The 20100-nt window shown below is 49.6% G+C and overlaps 1 protein-coding gene across 6 annotated transcripts in view; it reads right to left on the reverse strand.

The window, feature by feature from the left end:
• TOGARAM1 (TOG array regulator of axonemal microtubules 1) overlaps positions 1 to 20100 on the reverse strand; it is a 32179-nt gene that overhangs the window by 3970 nt on the left and 8109 nt on the right. Inside the window, exons 5-21 of one of the 6 annotated variants that reach the window (XM_072986951.2) lie at positions 19151 to 19416; positions 18429 to 18661; positions 17256 to 17356; positions 16724 to 16891; positions 16045 to 16143; positions 15417 to 15595; positions 14270 to 14417; positions 13280 to 13357; positions 12808 to 12961; positions 12369 to 12474; positions 10138 to 10373; positions 7711 to 7869; positions 7034 to 7160; positions 5574 to 5692; positions 3843 to 4032; positions 2178 to 2397; positions 1525 to 1611 (exon numbers count right to left, since the gene is read on the reverse strand). In XM_072986951.2, the coding sequence (XP_072843052.2) occupies positions 1525 to 1611; positions 2178 to 2397; positions 3843 to 4032; positions 5574 to 5692; positions 7034 to 7160; positions 7711 to 7869; positions 10138 to 10373; positions 12369 to 12474; positions 12808 to 12961; positions 13280 to 13357; positions 14270 to 14417; positions 15417 to 15595; positions 16045 to 16143; positions 16724 to 16891; positions 17256 to 17356; positions 18429 to 18661; positions 19151 to 19416 (2670 nt within the window). The other 5 variants (XM_072986948.2, XM_072986950.2, XM_072986949.2 and 2 more) reach the window with 5 other exon arrangements.

The raw sequence follows: 20100 nt of genomic DNA on the forward strand, positions 1-20100 counted from the left end.
AAGAGACTGCTGTGGTGACATCTCTGAGTTTGATAGTTGTATCACTGTTGCCCGCCCGATTGACATAGGGCTCAAATGGGCAGAGGCTGGGCTGAAGATCACATCAGCCTCAGAATGGCCATGAGTGAGAGACAGGCTCGGTATCAATACCAAAGTCTGAGCCTGTGGTGGTGGTACAGAGTCGCTCGCTTCAGAAAGGGAGTCTGGATCTGGCAACTCTCTGGATGATTCCTTGAGTATCTGCGACGGAAGGGGAAACTGCACTGGAGGGAGCTCCTGATGTTGAGTTGATCTGGAAGACTGTTTAGCCTTCTTCCGCTTAACCACCTCTTTCTTTTTCTTAGGATCCTTTATCAATGGTGATTTCGACATCGAGATCTACGTCAATGTTGAAGACTTTTTTGGTTTAGGAATTTTCGAAGAAGCCCTCGGAGAAGGGGTGGCAGGAGCCGATGAAACAGTGGGCTTGGGATGAGGGGGAGAAGGAGCAGGAGTCAAGGTAGGCTCGATGGCTGCCAGACTCGAGGGTGTTAGCGATTTTTCCCACAAATATGAACAAAGCCGCTGTAAGTGGAGCTTAAAGGCGGGCTTGGTCAACTTTTTACGCTCTGGATAGGAGTGGGTCTGGTGCCTCTCCCCTAAACAAAATAAGCAGCGGTCGTGGCCGTCCGTGAAGGGGATCTCATTGGCACACAACGTACAGCGCTTAAAGGGACCTGACGAGGCCATAAAAATTGCCTGAACAGAAGAAGGAGGGAAGGGGGGGGAAAAGAGAAGAACTCAGGGGAAAACGTCAATGACTGCCAGTCCAGGTCAGAAGATGAAAAAATCAGAAGCCAAAAAAAATCACAATAACGTCTGTAAGCCTAAATCAGAAACAGTAATCAGTCCAAAGGTCAGAGTACTACAGAAATCACAAGCGATAGCCAGTAAACCAGACCAGAATCAAAACCTATAAGATATGAGAACAATTCAAAACAGCTCTAGATGTCGCGAAAGAGTCCGATCTCAGTGGCGGCGAAAAGGAACTGAGGTATTACCGCAGGGTGGAGCATGCGCACCACAGGTGAACGTCCTACTAATCACATGTTTTAAAGCTCTAGAATATTCTGTGAAGTCCTGCGCAGTGCAGTCAAACCCATTTGTGTGCTTTCACAGAGGCCACGAAGAAGAAGAAACATTGAAGACAAAGATTGCTTCAGCCAGGGTGGGTCCCTCTCTCTTAAGGGGGCCTGAGGGCACCACCTGATTTGCTGATCAATTCTCCCTGTGGAAGCGAGGAGGAGGAGGAGGAGGAGGAGGAGGAGGGACAACCCATCGCCTGAGGAGGCCCTCCCTTCTGCTACATAAAATGAATGTTTCACAATGAGTACTAATGGTTCCCCACCCCAGTTTACTATTAGCCACTCTGAGCAGGAAGGACTTTCGAATGAAACGTTCTCAGAAAAGGTCAGCCTTGGATCGGAAGTTTGACGGAGGAGAAAAGCACGGAAGCGAAAGCAGACCTGCTATGATGAGCCTTACCCGCAAGCTTTTCAGTGATGTCTTGTTTGGCTTTTCCGTTCAGAAACTGGGCCTTTGTGCAAAATGGCTGAAGAAGCAAGTAATTGTCTGGATGCAAAAAGAAAAAGAAATAGAAGTGAGGGGGGCGGCAGAAGACAGGAGCTGAATGGGAATCCCAGGATTATGTTTCAGGTTTTGTTTTTTTAGCCCTGCGGTCCACCAACAGCCTTCGGTTCAGAATAGCACGGACGGGGCTTTTGGAGTCTGGAATCCCGCAGGCGTCGGCCAAGAAAATGCACAGCCTGGTGGCGATGCACCGCCTAGGGTGGCCCCATCAATTCACAGCCTCCAAGGCACAAATAATTCCTCTAGGATCGTATGGTCTCTCGGTGCTACACCCCCATCACACCCTTGTGGTTTTCAACAAAAATTACAAATGTTTCCCCCTCAGGTGGCGTAACTTCAGAACCGGACCGAGGCATGCAGAAACAAAGCTGCCTTTGGTCTGAAACATACACCTCCCCCCCTCCCCCCCCGTGCATGTGTGTACAGAGACGTGAATGTGCCCATTAACAGAGGCAGGATCAAGGAAGGCAATGAGGAAGAAGCATCTTGCCGGCCCAGCATCCCCGCCGGACACAGGCTCCGAGGGCTCTCGTTGGCCCAGCCATTACCTAAGTGCTGACAAAGAGCCTGGATGACATTGGTAGCGGCGGCGTAGATTCCGGGGTTCTTGGAGTTCAGATTGTTGTCCACCAAGGCAGGGATCAGCATGTTGATCACAGGGGAAAGCTTCTCCTTCAGCAGAGGAATCAGCCGGGACATGGTCTCCAGGGCCACTTGGTTGACTTTGCTGTTGGAGTCATGCAAGCGGGACTTGAAGGCATCAAAGATCTGAAGAGACACACAGGGCAACAAAACGTCTTGTGAAAAGGTTCTCCTGCCCCCGATGGGAACGCTCCGTTCTTTGCCTGACTGCTTGGTCCAGCAAAGTTGGCAAATCTCTCTGCCAATTATAGAGGGCAGGCATTGGTGACAAATGCCAACACAATTGCAGTCTGTTTAGTGGATCGGCCTCCTAAACTAAGAACCTCTGAGAAACGCCGTCGGCAAAGAGTAGGGCTCTCTAAAGATGGTACCCAAATTAAGTCTTCTGGCTGCCAGGACTCCTTGGGTCAGTGAAATGGGAGCCGTTCTGCCACCCTATGGTTACCCTCAAAACCTATCCTGGGGGTGGGGGAGCTCACCGGGGTGTGGGGGTGCAGATGAGAAGGAGCTAGCCAAAGCCCCACCACGCTATGGGTAAAATCCTGTTCTGTATCTTCATGCTTAGCTTAAGCCAGTTCGGGCTCTTGATCTGGCTTACAATAATTAAAAGCTTCTTAGCCCCCCCCCCCCAATATGTTAGGGTCCAAAGATCCCAAGGCACAAGGTAAAGCAACCCAGTTTTGCCCACTGAGTTGTATCTGACTGGGAAATGCTCTTGATTCTCTGATCCACAGGCATTCTGACAAAGAGTAGGGAAGGAAACTGAGGAGGAGAGCCATCTTCTCAGGCTAACTGAATGGGTTCCATTTGGCAGTGAGGCAGACCAGCAACGGCTAATTGGCAGATGGAAAGGGAGGCTGGAAAGGTAAATGGGCCCAGAGTTGTCCAGCACATCCACAGACCAGAGGGAAAGCCAGCATCGACCAGAGGCAAAAGAGGCCAGGAAGACACGCCCAGGGCTCCACACATCAGTCGGAGTTCTTCGGGTCTCTCATGGAGCAGGAGAAGGGGCTCCCCTGGCCCTGCTGAGGCAGGAAACGGGGAGGAGGGGAGAACCCAAGGGAGTTCTCCCTGGGACTCCTGGCTCCCTCTTTTCAAAGGGTTGTGTTCTCTTTAGAGGGACGTGGTGGCATCTCTCTTTAGAGACACTCTTCTTGTATGGGTGGGAAAGTCCTCCCCGTGAATTCCAAGGCAAGGGTTGGCTTGGGGTGGGGGACGGGGGAGGAAGGACACCACTTTACTTTCAAGAGAGAAGTAGCGCAGAAGCCCAAGCCTGGCCCCTGCTCTCTCGTTGCCCCAGAGCCACGGCCTGCCAGAGCAGGCAATGAGCTGGCATAAATGGGCCCAGGAGGCTGACTCTTCTCCCTTCTCTGTCCCCTGTGCGAAGCTGCAGCTTAGACGCCTCTGCCCTGCCGGCAGTTCCTCCTCCTCCTCCTCCTCCCACCACCCCCACACCCACCTTCCATTTTGCCACACAGCTGCTCTACCTTCACAGGTCCTGGCCTATTATGTCCCTGCCCAGTTGAGTTCAGTAACCATGTTGAGGGTTCATCCCGTGTGCACACCGTTACCTTCACAATGTTTGCCACAACGAGGTCTTGATTGCTCTCTGTGTCTGCCAGCAGTTGTTTGATGCCACTAATTCGGTCCCGGAAGTCTTTTGCATTCAATAAGCTCGTGACGGCCTTCACGTACTCTGCGCTTTCCACTGCGCTGCGAGGAGCCGGCTTCCTGGACATTTCCCGCCCTTCTCTGATCTCTCTGCTGAGAAGAAGGGAAGGCGGGGACGCGGTCTACACATTTGATCTAAAGGACATCTCAACATCTGAAAGGCACGCAGTTGTACAGAGGGAGCCACATGGCTCTGGGACACCACGAGGAACCAGGCGGTTCGTGGAACCCCAAAGAGGACAAAAGAGGCCAGCATGGCCACATAGGCTCCAGCTTCATTCGACGCCACTCAGCAGGTCAATTCATCTCCAGTTTGGAGGCACCAAGAGCGCTACTAACTTGGAAATGTGTGCAGTCATTATAACTGGCACTAAAACACTACAGTGGTTCCCCGCATAGCAACGTTAATCCGTTCTGGATTAATCGTCGCTATCCAGAAACATTGCTAAACGGATCGAAAAAACCCATAGGAACGCATTAAACTTGGTTTAATGCGTTCCTATGGGGCCCAAACCCACTGTTCAGCGAAGTTCCTCCATAGCGCCGCCATTTTCGTGCCCTCGGTAAGCGAGGGCAGGGCGCGAAAATACTTGTGACGGCCATTTTGGGCACCCGGCGGCCATTTTGGAACCGCCGATCAGCTGTTTAAAAAAACAGCGCAATGCGAAGATCGGTAAGCGAAACGCTTACTGATCATCGCAATGCGAGTTTTTGCCTATGTAAACATCGCTATGCGGATTCATCGTTAAACGGTGTGCTCGTTAAGCGAGGCACCACTGTATATGGAAAGAGGGGAAGGCACGTTAGTAGCCTCAAGTTTGGAAGAGGAAACCTGTGCAGGTTTTGTCAGAAGGTGTTCTCTCTTCATCGGTCCTGGAGCCTTTCTCCTCTCGCAGAGCAACTTCTGGACTGATGAAAGACGTTCCCCTGCCCCCCAACATATTCCAGCACTGGGCAGGACAGCTATACCCCACTTTGCTAAAGGAAGGAGACATTTACCATAAAAAGCTGGAAACAACTTCCGCCCACAGAAGGGCAGTCTTGATGTCCTTCATATGGTCTAGTAATTTCAAAGAGGCATGTTTACAGAGCAAGAAGGGTATTTTTATTTGTCAAACTAGCCATTCGGTTTCCCGCATGTGTGCTTCTTTCAAAATAGTGATTTAGCTAATTAAAAGACAACAGTCACAACACCAAGGAGAACATTTAAAATGACAGGGCTGTAAATGACCTGTGTGGATCTGAGGGGAGGGGTTGTATCCCATCATCTGTTGATTAGGGTTCTTTTATATCTCTTAATTTTCTCCACTGGACATTTTGCAAGCAGAAACCCATAAGCGAACTATGCTACCCAGAGAGCCCAACCCAAGCAGAGCAGACCCCACACGGGCACCTCCTCAGTTCCTTATTTCCATGCAATTTTGCTCGGGACCTCGCAAAACAGGAGACAAACAACTGGACAACTGACCACAGTACAGACAGAGTTCTGAATCCTGTCCTCTGAAGAGGCTGGCCACAGAGGCTGGTGAAAAGTTGGGAAGAAAAACCTTCAGAACACGGCCAAAGAGCCCGGAAAACCCACCACCACCCTCGGATCCCGGCCGTGAAAGACTTCTGAGAAGAAGTTGTACCTGTCGCTCACGCTGAGCACTTCCCGAGACATGGAGGCCGACCGGGAGCTCTCCATGGTGCTGGTGTTCGAACGCCTCCCTTTGGCCGAAGGGGTGACGATCGGCATCTCTCCCAGCCCCTGCAATCGCAGTGCAACAGGTCAGATAAGAGGTTTGCCCCTTCCTTCTCCTCTTTAGATGTCGTGTCATTTCAGCTTTTGCCAGTGCCCTCAAGAGAGGCAACCAGGATTTACAGGAGATGGATTCCCTGTCCTGACGACACTCTGAATTCTTGACTAAAGAGGACGGGCAAAGGTGTTTTTTTTTTTTTAAAGCTTAAAAGGAAAGGTAAGCACAGAAGGTTTTGACCAGAGACAAGTTAAGAGTGAAACTGACATGAGCTGCTTAACTCTCACAGAAAACATTTCTATTCTCCGTCTTGCTGGAGAAAAAGACATTGCTGATAGAGTTCTAAGACTCCGCACCCGTTCCTAACATCCAGGATGCGGCTGAACTGCCCCCCCCCCCGGCCCCGAACCTTCAGGCTTGGACAGGTTTCCCATCGGATAAAAAACACATCCGTCCACAAGATCCATGTTTATCCAGCAGAAAATCTAGGGTTTCCAAAGACTCTCTCTGCCCATGGGAATCCCATCTCATTTGTAAGGGGAAACCTTCACCATCTGGGACAAGGGTGAACTTCCCACTTCCTGTGAGGTGGACCATTGTGGGTCCTGTTAAGACAGAGGAACCGCAGAGTCCGGGACTCTGAAAAGCTGGTGAAGGAAGACAAGCACAGGAAGCTGCCCAAGAGCCTGTCTGTTTGCAGAGGAAAAGGGGCTGAATGACTACCTGGTTTTGACCTCTCAGAAGTAGTCTGGCCAGTGCGGGACAGTTGCAGATCGTTACAGCTGATTAATTAGGCAAGAGGATGGAGAAGTGGGGCCAAGCTGGCCCTGGTTAGCTACAAACCTATCAACAAGGCTGTGCATTGATTGATGGTGTTCATCTGCCACCTTTCCACCCCTCCCCAACTCCACAGGGGACCCAAAGCAGCTCACAACCATTAAAACTGTACATTAATCACAATCTTAACATGGTACCAAAGACTGTATAAATATAGCTTTCCTGAGATTTACACTCACAGAATAAGGGGGGGGGGAAGGGAGAGGTTCTAAGCCTGCTTGAAGAGGAAGGTCTTTGCCTGACGAGGGAAGGGGCTAATAGGGCTTCTTGGGGCAACCCATCCAAAGCCTGAGAGCAGCCACTGAGGAAGACAGCCAAGGCAAAACGGTTCTGCTCTCTCTCTCTCTCCAGAACCCCCAATGGGTATTTCCAGAGAGCGAGCTCTTGCAACCAAACCAGCCCGCTGACAGAACACCAGGTCCTCCTCGGGCCCGGAGGCCTAAAGGACGGTCAACCCTGGCCCCAAATAAGGCTCCTGGGGGCGCGCACTCCAAAGCCAACTCCACCTGGCGTACCTTCTGCCGGAGGCTGCCAACCGTCTCCTTCACGTAAGGGAAGTCCTTTGGCAGTACGTATTTCTCAAGCATCTTCTCGAAGTCTGCATGGGTCATCAGCATGTAAAGCATCTTCCGGCCGTAGTACCTGCGAGGGCCACACATCTTCTGTCTCAGTTTAACCTGACAAATTTCTATTCAGGCAAAGGCTTTAAAATCAACACCCGCAGCTGGGTTGAAGTTTGGCTTTCTCACTGCAGAGAACCACGGCGGTTCTCTCAGCCCTGCTGCGCCCTCAACGAATGGCACTCCTCCACACACACATGCATCTAATGGGATCCATGTTATCCTACCAACACTCAAAACTCTGCCTTGGCTTCCTTTTTTACATGCAGAAAATTCTCTCTCTCTCTCTCTCGCACTTAAGCCTTCTCATCAGCTTCAAGGTGCGAAGGATCCAGAACGGTGTTTTCTTCATCAGATATAGGGAGAGCCAAACACACCCTATGGGAAAATCTCTCCCGCTCCTTCTTTCTCCTCCTTTCAGCCACCTCCGACATGCTATTCCTTTCTGAAGAGGAAGCTCCTCCTCACCAAGGCTTCCGGAATGGCTGATGTTCTCCGCCTCTTAACAAACAGCTGCACTTCCAAGACTCAGGACCCCCCCATCCTCCCTCCCCCCCTCTGCAGCTCCTCACCTTGTTTCCTGGGATCCATCTTGGACAAACTTGGCGACAGCAGACAAAACCTTGTCGGTCACATCTTTAATGCCAGACAGGATGCGTCCTGGTCCCATGTGCTCCACGAGATCCGACAGGTGTCGTGCGGTGCATCTCCTCACTGTCGTGTTCAAGTGGCTGGTGAGAGTTTGGGATGTGGGTGGAGGAGAGGGACAATAAGGACCCTGCATGAGTAACTTGCTCCTAGAAGTGATACTGAGAGCATGCTCTAAAACCCTCTCATTCTCTAAAACACTGATGGTAGCAGCATGGAGATTAAGACCCGTGAAGCCAAAAGGAAGGGGATGCAGCTAAGGTGGCATAGCCATCATCCCCATCACCTATGCAAAAGGAGCAATCTAGAGGACAAAGTCTGCATGCAGCAGAGAGAGAGAGAAGTTTTAGCAATATGAGGGAACGCACTAGACACCCTGCCTTGTGAAGAAATACCAGCAGCAGAACTTATACTAACAGAATTCCTTTTCCACAAGCAGAAGAGCTGGTTCACTGGGGTAGGTGAATGGATTTCTAACAAATGCTGTTGTGGTGGTTTAGTCGTTTAGTCATGTCTGACTCTTTGTGACCCCATGGACCAGAGCACGCCAGGCCCTCCTGTCTTCCATTGCCTCCCGGAGCTGGGTCAAATTCATGTCGGTCGCTTCGATGACACTGTCCAACCATCTCGTCCTCTGTCTTCCCCTTCTCTTGCCTTCACACTTTCCCAGCATCAGGGTCTTTTCCAAGGAGTCTTCTCTTCTCATGAGATGGCCAAAGTACAGTGGGGTCTTGACTTAAGAACGGCTTGAGTTAAGAACATTTTGACTTAAGAACCACTCTCATAGGAAAATATTGACTTGACTTACATACTTAGATTTGAGTTAAGAACTGAAAAAAACCCACGTGGGAGGCAGGGAAAGTGCAAAATGTGAACTTTCCATTAACTGTTGGCCAGTGAAAAGGGTGCCTGTCTGCTTCCTCACGCCTCCCAGCGTTTAGAGAGTGGATTGGGAGACAGTCTTCGGACTGCCTGGTCCTGTCCTGCCTGGACTGTATTTTCCCTGCCTTCCCTGAACCTTTCTTGACCTAAGAAAAAAAGAAACAAAATATCCCCCTCTAGTGGTCGAAGGCGGAATAGCAGCTTCCCATTAGTTTCTATGGACGGAAAAGAGCAGATACGGATCAAATGGTTCTCAATGCATTCCTATGGGAAATGCAGATTTGACCTGAGAACTTTTTGACTTGAGAACCGCCTTCCAATACGGATTAAGTTCTCAAATCAAGACCTCACTGTATTGGCAAATACGATGGAGTAAATACGCTGCATTCTCTCACACCCTCACGCAGCAAAGACAAGCATGGGCAATACGAGTGACTGGTTGAAACCGGGCACTACGCTCTGACCGCAATGGCTTGTTGGGCTTGACAAGCATCCATGCACAGGCCATGTGCTCTATCGGATACTTCCAGTTTTAGAACCTGCTACAACTACCCACCAGAGCATGCATGGGCAGACGTTAATAAAAATAAGGCCAGGGAAGATGAACACTTGTTTAGTAAGTAAAAAGCACTGCAAAATTTCCCTAGGCACGTTTTCATCCAAAAAATGTGCTTATTTATTCACTGACATATATACGTATCCCGTCCTTCTACCAAAAAAGGACTTTCCAGTTGGCCTACAAAGATGCAGAGCAGTTCTTAAGATCAGGGGTGCTCTCCTGCCTGCCCCATTTAGCCCCACATATTTGCAGGTGCCTGCATTGCAAAGGAGAAGTGATCTCAGGTGAACAGAAAGAACATTTTCAAGAACTGGCTTTGCTACCATTTGATTATAACCTAGATTTGTCATTTATACTTGTTCGGCTTTATGCAGACACCAGTTGCTCTGTGCTGGTTTTAACCTATAAACCTCTAAACGAGTTCAAGCTATTTCCCTCAATGAGCCTGCCCGAGTCCTAAGATCATGAGGGAGAGGCCTTCTTCTAGATCCCACCACCTTCACAGGTGTGTCTGGTGGGGACCCGGGAGAGAACCTTCTCTGTGGCTGCTCCCGGACTGTGGAACTCCCTCCCACTGGAGGCCAGTCTGGCCCCACCTTCGCTGGCCTTCCGCAAGCAGACAAAGACCTTTCTCTTCAGGGAGGCTTTTCCTTCATGACTGGCTATCTGAGCGGGTTGTTTTTTCAAATGGAGTGCTGTGCTCTGCTGCTTTTAAATATGTTTTTAGCACTTATTTTATTTACCTTTTTTTACATTTGTCTAATTCTTTTTTTTAGTATTTTGTACACTGGCTGTTTTAACTTTGAAATGTTGTCTTTTTTAAAAAAAAATTGCGTAAGCTGCCTTGGGTCCTCGTAAAATAACTAACAAACGAAAGTCTCGACGTGGGATGCTCCAGGGTGTTTGTTACCTTTGGCCTCCATTGATCAGAGCAGAAAGCGCCCGGGCCGGCGTCACGTTGTTCACCATGGCCTTCAGCACTTTGTCCACATCCTCCCTGATGAAGGTGTTTGGCTCCCCGGCCTTGTGCAGGAGGACTTTCACGGTGTGGTCCAGCTCTTGGTCCATGCTCTTTTTCAGGTAGTTGAACAAGTCCCCTAAACACAGCACGGCCGCCCGGGAGACCACAGACCGTAAATTCTTCACCTGCAAAGAGAAAGAGCTGGATCAGCAACAGCTCATCCGATGTCACTTTCCCTCCCTCAGACGTTTACGTGACATGAATCAAGGGTAGCGGCAGCTCCAGGTGTGTGTACGTGAGGTAACAGGGGAGCTAAGCAGGCACTCGGGACAACACAACATTTGTGTCTCACACAACTAATTTGGTTTTCAATCTTGCCTTCTACGCCTGATAAAACTAGCACCTGCCTAGGAAAATCCATTCCATAACAAACCAGGTAAGCATTTAGTTTACAGCTATGAACTAGCACCGGTCATATTCTGGAATGTGGAATCACCCTGGCCCAATGCAATTATTATATATATTTTTGCACAACCAAAAATTTTTTTTTGGGGGGGGGGAATGAAGATTACAACAGCAAATGCTGTTCAGTGTAAATGAGGTGGGGGCAGGATAAGAGGGAACCAAGTTTAGGGTTGCCATGGATAGATTGAGCAAAATGACAATCCACTCTGTAGTGATTGTGGGGGGAAAAATCTGATTTTATGTTGGAACTCAACAAGAAAGGAATGAGGAATAAAACTATAGATATCATGATGGCTTTATTTATTTATTTATTTGATTTTACCCCGCCCCTCTAGACAATGTCTACTCGGGGCGGCTTTAAACAACCTGATAGTGTAAATGCTTGAAGGAATGCACCATTCTGACACCACTCCACAGAAGGATGGTGAACAGCAGTACAAAAACAGCAGAAGGATTATTGAGTGACTGAATCTCTTCCTCTGTAAGTTGGCACATCAGCCCATCTAAGAAAGAATGTTCCCCACTTTGGAGACTTCTATTACTCACACAAACAGAATGAGTAACTAGGTACTTGATGGAGAAAGAGAGAATCATACAACACTGTCCTCTCCTGTAATATGCAAAAAATATAACTGAAATCATCAGAACCAACTGGGCTTGTAATCTCAAGATTAGACCACTGTAATGCACTCTACCTGGGGCTGCCTTTGAGGTTGACGCAGAAACTCCAGGTGGTGCAGAATGTGGCGGCCAGACTCCTGAGTGGAGCGAGAAAATACCATCACATCTCTCCTATTCTGGCCGCACTGCATTGGCAGCCCATTCGGTTCCGCATCGACTTCAAAGTTTTGATGCTTATGTATAAGTCCCTAAATGGTTTAGGGCCTCGATACTTGGCGGAACGTCTACTCCCACCAAGGTCTACCCATATCAGTCCCGTGAGCCAGGAGGTGAGGCTGAGGAGCCTGATGCCGAGGGAGGCCCGGAAGGAAAAAACAAGAAACCAGGCCTTCTCGGCAGTGGCTCCTCACCTCTGGAACAATCTCCCTCCAGAGATTTGCGGGACCCCCTTGCTGGGTATTTTTAAAAACCAACTGAAAACTTGGATGTTCAGGCAGGCCTTCCCCTCCAGTTAATATGTTTCTTTCGTTTTTCTTTGTAGTTTGTTTTTCATTTTCTTCCCCATCTTGAAGTTTTTACTATTTAATGTAATAACTCTTTTTATTATTATTATTTTATTGTAGTATTATGATTCTGTAAGCCGCCTAGAGTGGCCATATTGATCAGATAGGCGGGATATAAATTAATTGAATGAATGAATGAATGAATGAAGGAATGAAGGAAGGAAGGAAGGAAGGAAGGAAGGAAGGAAGGAAGGAAGGAAGGAAGGAAGGAAGGAAGGAAGGAAGGAAGGAAGGAAGGAAGGAAGGAAGGTAAATGTGCATAGGTTTTGTAGGCCAAAAAACCCATGACAAAAACACATCCCCTCACCCACACCAATTCCGGGCAGTCCCACTGATTTATTACCACCTCAAAAATAGCCAAGCCAAAACACCAAATGCATTAACAAACGGCACAGTCCAACAACATGGTACAGAAGGGCAGCTAACGTGCCGAAAACAGACAAGCAGGCAGCAAGAATAATTTCGGTACCAACTGCTAAAATTGTTGTGCTTAAGATGGGAAGGAAGGTCTGCATATATAAAAAACTTAACCTCCTGAACAACAGCCAGGCTGGTTTCGTGCAGCTTTGCTGTCAACACATCGGGGTGGTAAGCAGAAAGGCACCTAATTGAGTTCAAGCCTTCAATTTTCTTCTCCCTGTGTTTGAAACAAAAGAAAACAAAATGCCAGTCTTTCAAAACATAACATGACAAGGAACCGGCTCGGCTCTACAAGAAAACATCACGAAGTAAAACATCCTTATGCTTTTCAAAATGACTTTTCTGTGACGCATCCCCTTGCAAGTGGCCGTTAAAAGCAAACAGAAACTGCCTGGTGCCTTGTCAGAAGACGGCAACTACTGCCAGAAAAGGTCCCTTATACCACTATTAATTCATAAGCTTTGCACCTCATGCTTCAATCGGAATTTTCTTACGATAGTTAACATTCAGACACACGTCTAGTGCCCTTCCAAGTCTGGGTGACCCTTACCAGTCATCGTCGGCCAGATACTGTAAGGCTTCCGAAAGAGCAACGTCGGGTTTGGGGAAGGGCCTCAGTTCCGATGGTTCCATGATCTCTGGGCTGTGCATGACAGACAACATCCGATCTTTGAACTGCATTTGTGGGCCCAGAGACATTTCACCTGCGAGATCGTACATTTGGTTACACAAAAAGCAACCAAGGACTCTTGTCTGACACAAGGAAGCTGACAAAGGTCACCTGAGAAGCATGTGGTTTTAGGTCCTCAACAGCATTCATAAGAACCTCAGAAGAGCAGCCCTGTGCTGGATCAGGCCGAGGGCCCCTCTAGTCCAGCTTCCTGGATCTCACAGGGGCCCCACCAGATGCCTCTGGGAGCCCAGGAGAGACCATGAGATTCCTGTCTCATAACCGGAGGAACGCCGAACTGACAATCCCCACTTTGCCTCTATAATTGTGTATCTGAGATGCAGAGCTTTACCTGACTCTAGCAGGAGTGAAGGTTGCGACCTTTTAACGCTGGATGTTCTTTTCAACTGAGGACTGAAAGCCGCATGTCCTAAAAGGGGAGAAGGGGGCAGTTCGTTATCGGCATGCTTGCAATACTGAGAAAGCCTCCTCCCAGATCCCACCACCACCAAATATATCACTCGGTACCTCTGAGGAAAAAGTCTTCCACCAACTCAGAGAGGCTCAAATGAAATTTTTGATAGCCTAGATGCCTATGGGTGTATCGCTCATAACTACCACTTCCTACTGTCTCAGAAACTAACTGACAGTCAAGCAATTACTTTAGAAGGTCAACCTAGAAGCAGAGTGTTTGATTGCTGTTGTCTTTTTTTAAAAAAATCTTCACAGCACCTGCCCCATGTAGTAAAAATGTTGTTATCTACGTGGGTTTCCACAAAAAGAATGCATGCTTGAACCAAGGAACAGAGTTTAACGTGTGTTCCAGCATGACTGAATATCACAAGGAAGCCTTCCGCTTGAGGCTTGTTCCTGCATGGCGGGGGGGGGGGGGGAAACTCAATGGCCCCTGGGGTCTCTTCCAACTCTGTGATTCTATGATGCTTCATGACACCCCTTTCTGCCCACAGCAGCCACCGCTAAAGAAGAAACATTTAGACTTAGGAAGAGAAAGGTGTGGATGTATTCTATCATCCGCTTGAGCCCCTTTGTACATGGAAACAGATGGAGCCCCAGCCAATTTCCAGGACCCTGCTTTGAAATGCAGGCCCAGCCTCTCAAACACCCCTGAGGACTGAGGGGAAGTTCCCGCAACGATTTGCCAGCAAGCTTACTGCACCAGTGACTCATCAACTACTGATAGGTAGCCAAGGAAACTGAAGATGCTATGGAAGGAAATTGGGGAGGGGGGAATCAGCCAGAACCCGTGAGTGCAAGGAAGATTCCTTGGGAACCCAGACACTTGGGACTCCACGTTGAAAGACCATTTGAAGACGTGGCTTACGGCTTTCTGTGGCCATCTTCTCTGACTCGTTGGGCTTAAACAGTTCCCAAGGGTTTGATTCCTTCCTTTCCCCTTCCCGATGCTCTTTTTCTTCCTTCTTCTTCTGTCTCATCTTTTCACGAGCAGATCTAGATAAGGAAACTTTCACCTGAAGGAAACAATAAATGGAGTCTTGCGGGATCGAGAGAGAGAGAGAGAGAGGGTGCTCCACCAAAAAGAAGCACTGCCCCCCCCCCCAACACATCATTTCCCCATCTTGGCAGCTGAGAAATCCTTTGTTGGTATTCAGAATGGATTTGCACAGCAGAATGAGAGCAGCAACCAAACCAGGTGGCTGTTTGATCATCAGCTGCGCAGTGCACTTCACTTTATCTCTCCAGAGTGAAATAAACTCCAGTGCATGTTGCCAAATACCAGAGCTACATTTTGAGTGATGCAGAGATAGAAAAATTAACGTATTTGAAACAACCACCTTTTATTTTGGCTTGGCTTGGGTTAGTTTAGTTAAGTACCGCCCCATTAGTATCAAAGCACTATTCTGGATGGCTTACAAGCAATTAAAAAAAATTACAATACAGCAGTAAACCCTAAATTACCACACCGCTAACAAAAGCATATTCTAGAGACTTAAAAACCAATGGCACAAAACAATTCTCAGAGTGAGACACAGGAGGAGACCATTCGTAGCATCTCCCCCTGCCAGCATGGTCCTCTCGGGGATGACGGGCTGGTGGTGGTGGACAGAGCACAGAAAAGGAACGGCACACGGCGGCCGTACAGCCCACTAAGTTGACGAGTCACCAAACAGAGACTCACCAAACCTAATGCTGATGAATGGAAGCTTCTTCAGCTTTCGAAAGAGCCCCTTATCATCAAGGGCCACACAGACATCTGTGGCTGCACCATCATCCTGACCAGGAGCTTTTAGGAGAACAGCTCTCAAGCCCTTTGTGATCTGTCTTCCTGTGTATTTTTTGGCCACAGGCAACATCGGTCCAGGAGACCAAAAAAAATAACAACCAGCCCACTGCTGATCTGTACGTTGACCCACTTTCCACCGCCTGCCTCTAGCACCCAGGTCAGATCTAGGCACACCTGACCCAGGTTCATCTTGTCTATCACAAGGGATGCCTTTCTCCTTTCTTACATCTTTTTCATTTTCTACATCAAGGTGAGGCGCACAGTTCTGCTGCTGGACAGCTCTCCCGTAAATCCCCGAAAGGGGCTCCATGCTCTGCTTGAAGGAAGGTGCGTCACCATTCTCCATGTTGAAGATGATGGACTGGCCATACGTCAGGGGTGCAGAAGGCGGGCTTCCAAACACACCTGAAATAACAGGGCTCCTTCAGTCACAGTCACTGTGAAAGGTCACTTCTTGTGCGCAAAGAATCTGACAGAACACATTTAAAAAAAACACACACACAGCACGATTCTTCATGCAATTAAAAAGACAGCAAGGAGAGTGTCTTGGTCATCCAAGCATCTTTTCAAACATGATTTGCCTCTTAGATGGTCAGTCAAGGGTTCTAGTGTGTACTCATAGGGTTCAATGGTGGCAGAAAACAGGATCAACTGATCTGAATATTTCCTGTCGAATGGCCGTTTTTCTATAGTCTCTGATCCAGCTAGACATAGATCTAGAAATCTAACACAAAGGTCCAGCTGATCTCACGCTACTAAAAGAACGTATGGAACAGGGAGGTAAGAGAAAAGATCATGCGGCGGAAGAGCGAGAGTAAGAGAAAAGAGAGGAGACACAAAAGACACAAACTCACCTTTTCCAACAATGACGACAGAGTCTTCTGTCAAGGCACTCGGTGAAAGGTAGTCTGGGCTAGTCAGCTGCTGTAAACTTGAGGTGGGCCCTGTAAATCCTTCAAAACAAAAAGGGTCACAGCACGAACACTGTTGATATCCCCATTTTGCATTTGCCACATTAAAACAATTCTTTCTTTGTTCAGTAAAGCAGCATCTAGATCCAGAATTTCTCGCATACAAGGCCCAAATTCACCATCGCAAGGTGCTACGTAAGTAGACCATTGGTCTAGGTGGGCGAGGTATAAATCTAATGAATGAATTAATGAATGAATGAATGAAATAAGAAAGGCACTCCCTCCCCGAGTGCCCTGTGGAGCGTCTCTCCACAACAATGGAGACCCCTGTGCTTTTGTTGCGGGCACTGGGTAGACGTAGAACTCTGAATCACAGGCAAGCCACGTGGCGCCTTCCCCTCCTGTGCCTTCCCCAACCCTTCTGGCATTGAAAGCGAGACCGACAGTAGTCCTGCCTCTGGCAACCGCTCCCCCCGGGTCAGGCAGCAGGCAAGAGATGAAACCCACACACACAACAGAGACCGGGTTCGATGAAAGGAAAAGGAAAAGAAAAAACAACAGTGGAAAGGGAGACCAAGAGGGCCCAGCTCTGCCATGTCCTCAGAACCTTGCCCTGACTCACCTTTCAAGGGCTTGCAGTGCCTCCGGTGCTCTCTGGCCGGCCCTTTGGAAAGGGCAGGCGATACAACCTTCCGCCTGTCCTCTTCGTAGTCTCCGGAGCCGTTGCCGCAGTTCAGGCGCTGGCCACTAACGCTGACGCCGGAGGCTGCTTTCTCGTGGAACGCTACTCCTGGAGGACAAAAAAAACCCCAGCCCAGTTAATCCGGCAGGACCAGCATTGGGGACCTTAGTCCACCACCTCCTAAGCGGCCCGCTGTGGTGTTCCCTGCTTGCCCAAACAGCCCATGGCACTTAAAAAGACCTTCTGCTGCCCTCTAGCAAGAAAGGGCCTTCTGACACCAAAGTTCCTTGGTTGACGTTCCTGCGCCACAGCCCCCCCGCAAATCGGGCCCAGCAGGCCACTTGCCCACGACCACTCTGTCCGAGGGCTAGGTCACAGAGGCGTACAGAGGGAAGTGTGCAGACGGGAGCCAGCACAGAGTGGGCGTGGCCTTCCCTCAATCCAGCTGTTCTTTCTGGGCCCATTCCAATACCTGTGCCGAGGCTCTGTTCGGAAAGGACGGGACCTCGGCACTGCACCGGTGAGAGTTCCGCAGGCATCAGGTTGCCTCCAAGCAGAGGAAAGACGTCCAGCCTTCTGCAACAGAAAGAGGCTTGGCGTGAGACCTCGGCAGGGGGCACAAGGGCTTTGAGCTGCGTGTGTATGCTTTGGGGCTATTTTGGAGAAGGTTCTTGAATGAAACCTTGGGAAAAAAAGCCTGAGTTACTTCAAGAAGCCCAAGTGGAAGTTTTTAGAGCAAGCAAAACAAGCAAAACCTTGCCATCCTTGGCACCTGGCAGGCCAACTTTTTAAAGAGATGCTCCCAGTTACAAGACACCAAGGAGGCATCAGGACAAAGCTCCTATCGGGAGGCGCAACAGGGCCAGATCCCTGAGGCGTGCTTTAGAAAGGCATCCACAGAGCTTCCTCGGGCTGGACGGCCAGCTCTTTTTATCACAGAGGCGCTCAAACGTATTTGATCGCCCCTCCCGCCTATCCTAAAGGCTCTAAGGATTCCATCTGAACACCTTGTTGGACCAGGGACACCCAGGGTAGCCGAGAGAGCTCTGTGTGGACCAGCAGACTGAACGGGCACAGGGGTGGCTTCCTAGCCTCCGCGGGATCAATACCACTGGTCTGGCTCGGGCAGGAAGAGCTGCCGTCCTTCCGCTGGGAGCCACCTCTATGCCAGCGGCTGTCTCTGGAGCATTACCTGCCTGCACATTTTCCTCTCCGATTCCCAAAGTCAGGGGTGGGCAACTGTGGTGGTCCCTGACAGGTTGCTGGAGTGCTTCTCCCTTTGTCTCCCATCCCTGGCTCTGCTGGGGAGGGCGCTGAAGGGCTCGGGAGACCCGGGAGAATCACAGGTTGCTCACTCCCTAAGTGGCTGAAACCCCCCCCCCGCCCCCGGTGAACTATTGCTCAGTCCCAAAGCAGTTTAGGAGCCCAGCAAGGAAGCTGCCCAAATGGGTCCGGCTTGCCCCACAAGTGAACCGAGGGACACAGACACGGCACGGATGTGTTGACAGGTGAGAATATTTGCCTTGGTTCAAATGAACAAGACTCAGCCCCAGGCTTGTGAAAAGGGGGACGAACACCCTCCCTCCCTCCCCACCATGACCTTCCTCCATGGGTTTCCCCTTGTGTGTTGGGAATGGAAACGTACGTGCTTCTTTTCTCTGCAGGGGCTGTGGAGAGCGGGGACGTGACAGAGTCCTGGCTATAGACGCCACTTTCGCCGTAGGAGCTGTTGCTCGGGGACGACAAACAAGAAGGAGACTCCGAGGTCAGGTCAAGCTTCAACAAGGAGTCAGGACTTTCCAGATCGGATGTGCTGCCATTGAATTTGGCCCTCTTCTTTGCCGCGCTGTTACGCAGAGACCGAAGAGAATTCTGCATCTGAAGAGGAAAGAAGACACGGGATCCCAACCTGGTGCTGGAAAGGGAAGCAGGTGGCCAACACCCATTGACTGGGTTAAGTGGGTGAGCAAGCTTTTTGGTTCAAAAGGTGCGACACTCGCACTGTCTCGCAATACCTGATGCTCCAACCCCCTGAGCTATTTTAGTGACATCTGCCTGGGGAAGTGCCAAGGAGTAAACACACCAGATGGAAAAAAAACACAACAGTAACTAGAGATAGAAAGCGAAGCAAGTAGTAGTCCCGGGTTGGGGAAGCCATCAAGTGATATTGAAAACAGAATAAAATAAAATACATCCCATGTAGCTCGTTGGTCACTTGCAATGAAATACAGATGGCCCAAAAGCCACCTGGATGACAGACGTCAAACGGGTCCATGCTGACCTCAAGGGCTCACGCTAAGTGGAGCACAGGGGAGAGAAAAAAAGAAAAATACGCAGGCAGACAGGCCCACGCCATGGGTCTCCCACCTCTTCCTCATCCAGGTCCTTCTCACAGACGTTCAATTCTGAAAGGTCGATGGACAGCTTCTTGCCCCGTTCCTTCAGCCAGAGGTCATCCGGTTCCCCGTTCTTGCGTCCGACGGCCACGTTGGCCTCTGCTGGGTCAGGCAAGGGACTCACCCCCCTGGGGATGGGAGGCACCGGTTTTGTTCCGCTCAGGCCTCGCCGGGACGCAGGGGACCTCACAAAGGCAGGCTTCAGCTGGATTGGAGGCGTATCCTGAACGTTCGCTTCTACAAGAAAGAGCCACACGGTGCATGTTAAGGACACGCTGGCAGAGAGAAGACGCCACCTATTCTGAGTCGGCAAAGACAGAAGCGGCAGAATGATTCAGACCGTCACGGCAGGGCTGGACCTGGGTCTTGGCTAGTCCTCCACTTGGACCCACTCATGCCCTCATGTGGCAACCTGAACATTTCTATATTTATTTCATATTTTATTTCATGGAAACCCCTTCGTCCTATGGAAAACCGAGTTGCACTGGGGTGAAACGGCGTCTCTTCCTCCAGCTGAGTCAGAAAAGTCTCTACTTGCCTTTTCTTTACCCAACTCCTTTTTCCCAACACAACTTTTTTTGATGGGGGGGGAGGGAAGAAGCCAGCGTGGCACCATGAACAGACTCGCCGACCAGAACTTAGAAGACCTGAGCTCCCTCCTTCACCTCACAGGGTGATCTTGGGCCAGTCATGCTCTCTCAGTCTGGCCTACTCCGCAAGGTTTTTGTGGGGATCAAACGGAGAAAGGAGAGTCATGCCCCGCAGATTAAAAGAAATAAACAGATCAATAAATGAGCAAGAAGTCTAAAACCGTGCCTCCCTAAGGGATGTGCAGAAATTAATACTCAGAAAAGATTTGCTGGCAATGAACAGGCTGATTTGCTTTGGTCCATTTTGCTTCGTAAGGTGCCCTCTGTTTGA

This window comes from Pogona vitticeps, chromosome 1, assembly GCF_051106095.1.
Source record: "Pogona vitticeps strain Pit_001003342236 chromosome 1, PviZW2.1, whole genome shotgun sequence".
NCBI lineage: Eukaryota > Metazoa > Chordata > Lepidosauria > Squamata > Agamidae > Pogona > Pogona vitticeps.